This window comes from Somniosus microcephalus, chromosome 2 (genome assembly GCF_052327205.1).
Source record: "Somniosus microcephalus isolate GS21.2 chromosome 2, FLI_Smic_1.0, whole genome shotgun sequence".
Classification (NCBI taxonomy): Eukaryota; Metazoa; Chordata; class Chondrichthyes; order Squaliformes; family Somniosidae; genus Somniosus; species Somniosus microcephalus.
The window spans coordinates 53,182,415-53,191,913 of NC_140988.1; the positions used below are offsets into that span (position 1 = coordinate 53,182,415).

Sequence of the window (9,499 nt, forward strand, 5' to 3'; positions counted from 1 at the left end):
TATGCAAACTGCTTGATCCCTAGTCTGTGCTGAATTAGCTAATCTCAGTTGGGCAACAGTTGAGGCACTACAATTAGACGCAATGAATTGAGAAAGTTGGCCATTTGGATAAGATACCAGGGGGCCACCCTGTCTGTAGAATTGCATCCTAGTATAGGATATTGCATTCCAGAAAGGAGGAGGTAGGGAGGGAAAAGCAGGGAAAGAAAACATTATATTAAATAAAGTTTTAACCAGCAAGAGTGTTCAAAATGCTATTAATTTATCAACGACCTGAGTTCCTTTAAGTATTTGATGTAGAAAATGCAATCAGGTAAAACTCTAATTTGGCATTTAAAAGTTATGTGTTTAGGGGACAAGGCAGTGTTGTACCAACAGTGTGGTCCCAGAGATTGAAGGGTTGCAGGTTCAACTGTGCACTACCCTTTGAACACCCAATCTTGTCCATTCCACGTGAAAGATGCTGAGTGGAAACTTTGCATCTCCTTGCAGATGGGATGGAAAAATCAGACGAATCACCACCAAGCAGCATATTTCCTGGCAACTGGCCAACATCAGCATTGGTGGTGGTCTGTAAACAGGCTATCGGCTGGCCCTCTCAGATGGTACATGGCCCAAGGTCATCACTGAGGAGGGTACTACAGGCAAAATGATGGTGTGCGCCACAAAAAAAGAAATGTGTGACTTTTTGGTGATCTTGGCTTTCTTTCAATGTGATTTTTTTCTGAGGCTCTGTTGGTTGCGTGCATTGTTATATTAATATTGTTCCTCACAGACTGCTAGGATCTATGATTCTTCTTCACATGAGCTCATTATTTCAGCTAGGCAAGATACTTCACTATAGGGAGTGAGTGAAAATCAGGAGAACTCGCCGTGGCAGTTCTTTGTGGAAGCCCGTATATGAGTGTTATAAGAAAAGGCTGTTGATCAAAATTTGTTACAAGCAAGATAGTAAGGAAATTACAATTTCTCCAAAAGTATTATTAACACAAATGTCAGCTTTGAATTTCCAAGATCCTTCTTCCTGGTTGTCCTTCATCCCCAAGTAGATCAGTTTAATCTCTGACTGAAGCATTTTCTGGCACAACATGTAACATTCAGTGAAAGTTTTAATGCCTGATTCGGGCCAATCGCCATGGAAAATTATGAAAAATGTTCTGCACATGCTCAAACAACATACCTTGAAAATGTGTTTGGAGCTTTTCCAAAAGTGGTGGGGGGAGGGACAACAGCTGTGGCAGTATGTCCCTGAAACAGGACTTTCAAAGTTGGGATGTCTGTTAACACCAGCCTTGGGGGGAATCTCAGCTCGCACTGACCCTGGCGCTATATATATCTTTGCACTCTTTCACTTTACAGTATGTACAATCAGACTGGTGACTATTAAGTCTTTATATTATTGGATTTTTAATATTTATACTGCATGCTTACATTTAAAAAATGAAAATCTATTTGTGCAAATGATCTACCTGTAGCTGATAAGCTGTCTTCTCCTCTCGGTCCAGTGAAAGCCTGGTGGAGATGACCCCTGTGTCCCAGTTGATCTGGAACCTGAAGGTGTCCCCCGCTGTGATGGAGTACCTGACGGTCCCATTTCGCCCCAGATCCGGATCGGCAGCAGAAACGGTGGTGATGTAGGTGCCGGGGGGCTCGTTTTCTTTAATGTTTGCAAAGTACTGGACGGGGTAGAAAGTCGGGCTGTTGTCGTTGATGTCCTTCAGGATGACACTCACCTCGGCCACCGAGGAGAGCGGGGGGTTGCCTTTATCCCGCGCCTGGATGAACAAGGTGTACTCCGCCTGCTCCTCCCTGTCCAGCTCGGCGACGCACGTTAAGCGGCCGGAGACAGGGTCCACACGGAAGAGATCGTGATAGTGGAGCGGGGTCTCGGGGTCGAGCAGGAAACGGACGGTGCCGTTGGCGCCCAAATCCTTATCGACGGCCGTGAAGATAGCCAACTGGGTGCCGGGTGGGGAGTTCTCGGGGATGGAGTAACGGTAAGAGCGGTGAGTAAAAGTGGGCGCCTGGTCGTTGACATCGATGATGGTGATGACGAGGGTGGTGTAGGAGGTTTTCGGGTGGAGCCCCTGGTCCTTGGCGCTGATGTTGAGGCTGACCTGGGACGCCGTCTCCCTGTCCAGCTCGGCGGCGCTGGTGATGAGCCCGCTGCCCTCGCTGATGTTGAACCAGCCCAGGCGGTTGCCCGACACCAGCGAGTACCTGAGCTTGGCGTTGAGCCCCGAGTCCCCGTCCGTGGCCGAGATGCCTCGGATGTAGCTGCCCACCGGCACGTCCTCGCCCACCTCCACCCGGTAGGTCGGCCTCTCGAACACCGGGGCGTGATCGTTGATGTCGTTGACGAAGATGAGCAGGCTGGCCAGCGAGGACCTGGCCACGGGCACCCCGTTGTCGGACACCGAGACGGTCAGGTTGTAAGAGGGGATCCGCTCCCGGTCCAGGGCGCTGGCCACCTTGATCAGGCTGAGACCCGGCACCGGCGACCGCTGCACGTCGAAGTGCATCTGCTCGTTGCCCCCCAGGATGGAGACCGAGATGTTGCCGTTGGCCGAGGAATCGGCGTCGCTGACCGTCAACAGGGCCACCACGGTGCCGAGCGAGGCGTTTTCGTCCACCGCCGCGAACTTGGAGCTGGCCGGCAAGTACCTGAACTTCACCACCGGCTCGTTGTCGTTGACGTCCAGCAGTTTGACCGTGGCCTCGGTGCGGCCGGTCAGCGAGGGGCTGCCGCCGTCACTGGCGCGGATCACCAGCGAATACTCCTTCTTGGTCTCGTAGTTGAGGTTCTCCCGGACGGTGACCATGCCGGTGTGGGGCTCGATCTGGAAAGGGCTCCCTTCGTCCAGGGAGTACATGATGTCTCCATTGGCGCCCTCGTCCAGGTCGCTGGCCGTGACCTGCAGGACACTCGAGCCGATGGCCACGTTCTCGTAAACGCTGGTTTGGTAGTGGGATTTGGAGAAGCTCGGAGAGTTGTCATTGGTGTCCTGCACGGTGACATTGACCTGCAGGTAGCCGAATCTCTTGGGCCGCCCGCGGTCTTCCACTTCCACTACCAGCTGATAGAAAGGCGCAGACTCTCTGTCCAGCCCGCCGCTTGATACCAGGTGCAAGAAGGCACCTTCCCCGCTCGGATTGACTGTAATATCCAAACGGAATTTCCCTTCTTCGTTCCCTTGTATAATCCGGTAGGACCGGTGGTCAACTCCGTTGGAGCCAATATCTGCATCGGTGGCCGTGTCCAGGATCACCTGCCGCCCGCCACTGGTGTCCTCTTTAAAGGTCACGACGATGGTGGGCTCGGGGAAGACGGGCGTGTTGTCGTTGATGTCCAGGACGATGATCCGGACCTCGGTGGGGTAGGTGGGCTGACTGGATAGCACCACGATGTTGATCACGTCGCTGGGCAAACTTTCGCGATCGATCACCGAGGTGGTGGAGATGACACCTGTGGTGGCGTTGATCGCGAACAAAGCGTGGTTCTCGCTGAAACGGTAGGTGAAGTCCGGCTTGGTGAGTATGGTGCCCACCAGAGTGTCGGACGGCTGCTCCTCCTCGATTTGAAACACTTGGCGGAGTTGGTTGGACGCGGCATCCCAGCAAAAGCTCAAAAACACCAGCAAAACGGCGAAAAAGTTGCAGCCTCTACCTAACTGTACCATGGTAAGAGAGTGTTCTTAGCCTACCTTTCCAGCAAAGTATACCTTTTCCAAAATGCATCAAATCAGAGTGAAGCCAGGGGGAAATTCCAGCAAAGGTACCGTTGGGTTACCTTGTGAGAAGCACCGACTGCGCGATTTAAAATAAAAGATACCAATTTGTTTTCCTTCCACCGATTCTCTTCATAAAGTTTTTCAAAGCTGCTTTTGGCGTTTTCATAAAGTTTCTGTAAACTTTAAAAAAAAATACAATGCAACTTTTTAAATAGTTTTTCCTCCCTCCCCCTGTTATGTTTTAACTTGCAGTGGGAGAGGGTGCTCGTATACTGTTTCAGCGCACTGCCGCTTTCGCTCTGGCAGCAGTAAAGACATGACTCGCTTTGGTCATTCCCCGGGATCTTGCTCGCTCCCAACGCAACCAAACTCCAGAGCGCAGGAAGACTCCGCTCGCCCCAAACCTCCCGCTGCCGCGCGTCTCATTGGCCCGGGCTCGCGTCCCGCCGCGCCCCCTCCCCGACAGAGCTCCCCCTCTGTGGTCAATGCCCCCGTCAGTCACCCTGAGTGGCGGCTGGTCCCTCCTCCTCTCCCCTCCCCTCCCCCCAGGGGAAGGTAGGTTGAGCCGACATGCGAGGTGAGGGGTAAAAATGAGGAGGAAAAGGGGGCGTAGCTTATGGGGGCCGTGTGCTTGGAACCGTTAGCTGGTTACAGGAATAACTCCAGGGATTTGCGGCTCTGGCTTGTGAGGCAAATGGGCTGTACGCGAAGCGACGTGTTTAAAGTTCAGGGCATGCAAACTGCTCCAGAGTGTTTTTTTTGGGGGGGGAGGGGGAGGGACATATTTTTAAAGTGAAACTTGAAATTCCAATTATGAACCGATGTAAAATTTAAATGACGTATTTTTCTCTCACGATCGACCTCTGCTATGTGTTGGTCAGAAAAAAAAGTCTTACACTTTGATAGATGGGTGGCTGAATGTGAGCAGGACAGTTACATGCTTCACATACTTTTTTAAAACGACGAAAGGTGTCAAACTCTCAGCTGTCGGAGTTGACCCATAGCTGCCGTTCAACCCTATTGGTTTTGAGCTGTCAACTCTTTACCCATTTAGGTTCCTGTGTGAGGCTTTACCCGAAAAATAAACACCCCCACCCCACCCCCAACGTTTAACTTTACAAAATACATTCCTTTGTAATTATTAAACAAAGACAGAATTTGTAAACTTCCTTTTAAAATAAGTTAACAGGAGAGCGAATTCGCTACTTTCTGACGATGTGTAACGGTGAGGGCAGACACCCATTGAAAACGTTTTAAGCCTATAGCTTAAAGAATATAGATTTTATAAAGCAGCAGCACCACCAGCAACTTTCTGACTCTAGCAGCACCATATTGCGAAAAATATAACGAGTCATTCAGCGCGACATTTCTTTCTGCTAATGGGGCGCTTCCCGGCCAAGCTGAGAATTAGCGGGCGATACAACAGCGTCCTCAAGTGCTTGGTTCACAGTACAGCGGGCTGCTGCCATGAAGCACCGCTACATGCCCTTTTGTATATTTTGCTCCCATGTTTTCCTCACGCCAAGCTCGTAATTTACAAATTCTTTCTCTGTGTCTGACATTAAGCAGCCAGACAGAACCCGAAGTGAGATGCATTTTCACACTTCTCCAAGTGCTTAACGACTATATAAAGCAGGAAAAAAAGCATAGTCCAGCTGTGGCGCGAGGAAAAACAGTCGCGCAAAGCAATGTTTGGGTCATAGTTTTGCAGAAATCTCGGTTTAGCATTCCGGATCTAAACGTCCTTATGGACAACGTTTTGGGCAAGCAGGATGACCTGTTTGGGCTGAGAGGCCAGACTGCAACAAAACTGAGGAGCTGGAGCATGACTGGAGATCCGGCATCATGTCAACGTAGGGCCCAAAAGTCCTGGGAGGACATTCATAAAAAGTTTCACGAGTAGAAGGGAATGGAAAGTTCCTTTATATCGCGCCGTCAGGAATTTTGCACGCAATTCTTGTCACTTTCACTAAACAAGACCTCTATGAAGATTCCAGATGTTTTTCAGTTGATTGCCTCTCCGCTGTTTACACCTGGAAAAAACGCAAGGAGTAGCGGGAGCAATGGATTTTCAGGTCCCAACTGTGCACCGAAATCCTCCCCAAATAGCGGATAACGGAATTTTCTCATACATTTATTTATGATATACATAATATTAATGACCTGGGCATAAATTCAAAATTTACAGATGATCTAGAACAAAGGGACATAACCTTAAAATCAGAGCCAGGCCATTCAGGAGAGAAGTTAGGAAACACTTCTTCATGCAAAGGTTGGGATAAGTGTGGAACTCTCTCCCACAAAAAGCAGTAGATGCTAGCTCAATTAATTTTAAATCTGAGATCAATAGATTTTTGCTAGCCAAGGGTATAAAGGGACATTTTACTATTTTAAATGCGCTATATAAGAACATAAGAAATAGGAGCAGGAATAGGCCATACAGCCCCTCGAGCCTGCTTCGCCATTCAGTAAAATCATGGCTGATCTTTGCCTCAACTCCAATTTCCTACCCAATCCCCATATCCCTTGATTCCCTTAGAGTCCAAAAATCTATCCTAAATAGCCGACCCCTTATCCTGAGACTATGCCTCCTAGTTCTGTACTGTCCAGCCAGGGGAAACAATCTCTCAGCGTCTACCCAGTCAAGCCCTCTCAGAATCTTATATGTTTCAATGAGATCACCTCTCATTCTTCTAAACTCCAGAGAGTATAGGCCCATTCTACTCAAACTCTCCTCATAGGACAACCCCCTCATCCCAGGAATCAATCTGGTGAACCTTTGTTGCACTGCCTCTAAGGCAAATATATCCTTCCTTAGGTACAGAAACCAAAACTGTACCCAGTACTCTAGCTATTGTCTCACCAAAGTCGTATATAATCGCAGCAAGACTTCCTTACTCTTGTACTCCAACCCACTTGCAATAAAGGCCTACATATTATTTGCCTTGCTAATTGCTTGCTGTACCTGCATGTTAACTTTCTTGTTTCATGTACAAGGACACCCAAATCCCTCTGAACAACAAAATGGAATAGTTTCTCATTATTTTAAAAATATTCTGTTTTCTATTCTTCCTACCAAAGTGAATAACCTCACATTTCCCCTTATTATACTGAATCTGCCACCTTCTTGCCCACACACTTAACCTGTTTATATCTATTTGCAGACTCTTTGGGGGTAATTTTTAACCCAATAAAACGGATGGGTTGCGGATCATGTGAGAATTTAAAATGTTAAAAATCTGAATCCCGACCCCAACCCGCTGACTTCCAGTTTTAATGGAGGCGGGACGGGGGTTGCGGGCAGCCTACCCACTGCCAGGAGGCGGGTCGACCATTTAAATATTATAATGAGGCTGGAAGCCTCTGCTTTAATCTCCATTTTGAATTTAACTTCAGCTGGTCGGGTTTCGCAGGCCTCATGAAACCTGCCAGCTAATGGAAGGCGAGGACTGCTAGATCCAGGAGGCAAGTGCCTTTACACTTACCTCCTGGATTCAGCGTCCATGCCTAACCCACCCACCATGAACAGAGACCCCCCCCCCCACGAGGCCTCTGATCCTTGCCCCAGGCCTCCTATCCCCCCACCCAGGCATCCGATCCCCCCCACCCAGGCATCCGATCCCCCCCACCCAAGCTTCCGACCCCCCCCACCCCCCGTCCCCGCCCCAACGAGGCCTTCCCTCCTCTGACCCTCAATCTGCTCCTCTGGCCACCGATCATTCCCCAAGCCCCCCTGCTCCTCTGGCTCCCGATCCTCACCAGGACACCCCCTCTCCCGGCTCCTCAGATCCATGATTCTCACCTGATTGCGCTCCCCCCCCCCCCCCCGGCACCGCCCCCGAGCCGGTCCTGGCCCCTGATCCTCACAGAAACCACCCACTGATCCCCCAATCCTCACCTGACCTCCTCCTCCTCCCCCCGTGCTGCCCCTGGCCCCCTGATCCTCACCCGACCACTGCCTAGAGCCAGCCAGCCTCTCAATCTAGCTGCCTGCGGGTGGGAAACAGAGGTTTCCCGTGCAAATCAGGCCCTGCTGTTAAATTCAGCAGGGCCTGTGGGAAACCTCTTCTCCTGGGTTTCCCGACCGCTTCAAAGCCCCTTGCCCCACTCCCAACCCACCTTCCCCATTAAAATTCAGGCCTTTGTGTCCTCCTCACAGCTTACTTTCCCACCTAGCTTTGTATCATCAGCAAACTTGGATACAATTCACTCGGTTCCTTCATCTAATTCATTAATATAGAAAGATTGGATAAAGAGAGAGAAAAATGACATTTTTAAAATCTCAAAACAATTCACAACCTGAATGAATGAGACTCCAGACTTTTAATTGTTCACTTTCTGTGCCAGAGAGTTTGATTGCAATCATTAACAATTGTCACATTGTTAAAAGGGTACTTACGCTAATAATCACTAAACTTTACTTTCTGTGGTGGGTTTAATGAGCAATTAATGTGCAAATGCAGCAACTTCATGAAACCCATGAGGAGGTTAAGGGCGAAATGCCATTTTCGCAAAGTTAGCGGCGGAGCGGCACAAATCATCCAGCAACTTGTGGCAATTCGCAATTTATGGGATATCTCTTCCTCACCACAATTTGCTGGCCGATTTGCATCTTAATAACGGCAATAGTCATTCACATGCTGTTATTTTTTCATCAAATTCTAAGCCATTAAGGAGGTGATCACTAGCTTGGTCAAAGAGGTGTGTTTTAAGAAGGGCTTAAAAGATGAGGCAGAGAAGCAGAGGGATTTCAGGAGGGCCCAGGCAGCTGAAGGCATGGTTGCCAATAGTGGGCGAAGGAAGGGAGAGAGGGATGCACAAGAGGCCAGAACGGTGAGGAGGATTATAGGGCTGGAGGAGGTTATAAATATAGCAGAAAGGCAATGCCATGGAGGGAATTAAGTATAAGGATGATTATTTTAAATTTGAGGCACTGGGAGACCAGAAAACAATGTAGATCAGCGAGGACGGGGGTGATGGGTGAGCGTGTCTTGGTACAGGATAGGATACAGCCAGCAGAGTTTTCGATGAGCTGAAGCTTAGAGGTTGGATGATGGGATACTGGTCTAGTGTGTGTTATGTTCATAAATAAACAGACGTTTTCATTATGAACAGCTAGCTTGAGCTAGTCATTTATTCAGCCATGTGGACTAGTGTACAGGCAACCATCTTGACTACTGCCTTGTGGGTAGCCTACTACTAAACATACAGCTCCACCTAGTGTACCATTCTAGAATGACATGTTACTGATCATTACATCCCCCTTCCTTAGAGGTTAAACAAAATCAATATCAATCAATCATAACGACAAACATCTTCACAACAGTCAACACATTTTCAAAGCTTTACTTTATGAACTCTAAGCTTTTCATTCTTTTATTATAGTTTTCTTTGTACTCAAAGATTAAGTCCATCAGGCTTTTTTACTTCACGTGTGGATCTTCTCAGCACAGGTAAGTCTGATGTGTTTTCATGAGAGCCTGTATGTGTGTTTGTGTTAGAGTGTTCTGGTGGTGAGTGACAAGATTCAGTTGCGGCATTGTCATCGATTTGCTCTTGGATAGTTTCTTGTGTTTTCAGGAGGGATCGGCGGTTCCTCCTGAGAATCTGTCCTTCCTCAGTTCTAACAGTGTATGACCTTGGTCCTACTTCCTCAAGAACTGTAGCTTTCCTGTTCCATGCATCTGGATCCTCAATCCTGACAACATCATCCCTTGTCAATGGTTTCAGAGTTTTGGATGACTTGTCATAGTGTGATTTCTGTTTCA

The 9,499-nt window shown here is 48.6% G+C and overlaps 1 protein-coding gene across 2 annotated transcripts in view; it reads right to left on the minus strand.

Annotated features, from left to right (window-relative positions):
- Positions 1 to 4,070, minus strand: part of fat4 (FAT atypical cadherin 4) — a 434,764-nt gene extending 430,694 nt beyond the window's left edge. The window contains exon 1 of one of the 2 annotated variants that reach the window (XM_086009513.1): positions 1,470 to 4,034. In XM_086009513.1, coding sequence (XP_085865639.1) covers positions 1,470 to 3,680 — 2,211 coding nt within the window. In that variant the 5' untranslated portion in view covers positions 3,681 to 4,034. Of the gene's footprint in view, positions 1 to 1,469 lie in introns of both variants that reach the window. The other variant, XM_086009521.1, reaches the window with a different exon arrangement.
- Between the last annotated feature and the right edge of the window lie 5,429 nt (positions 4,071 to 9,499).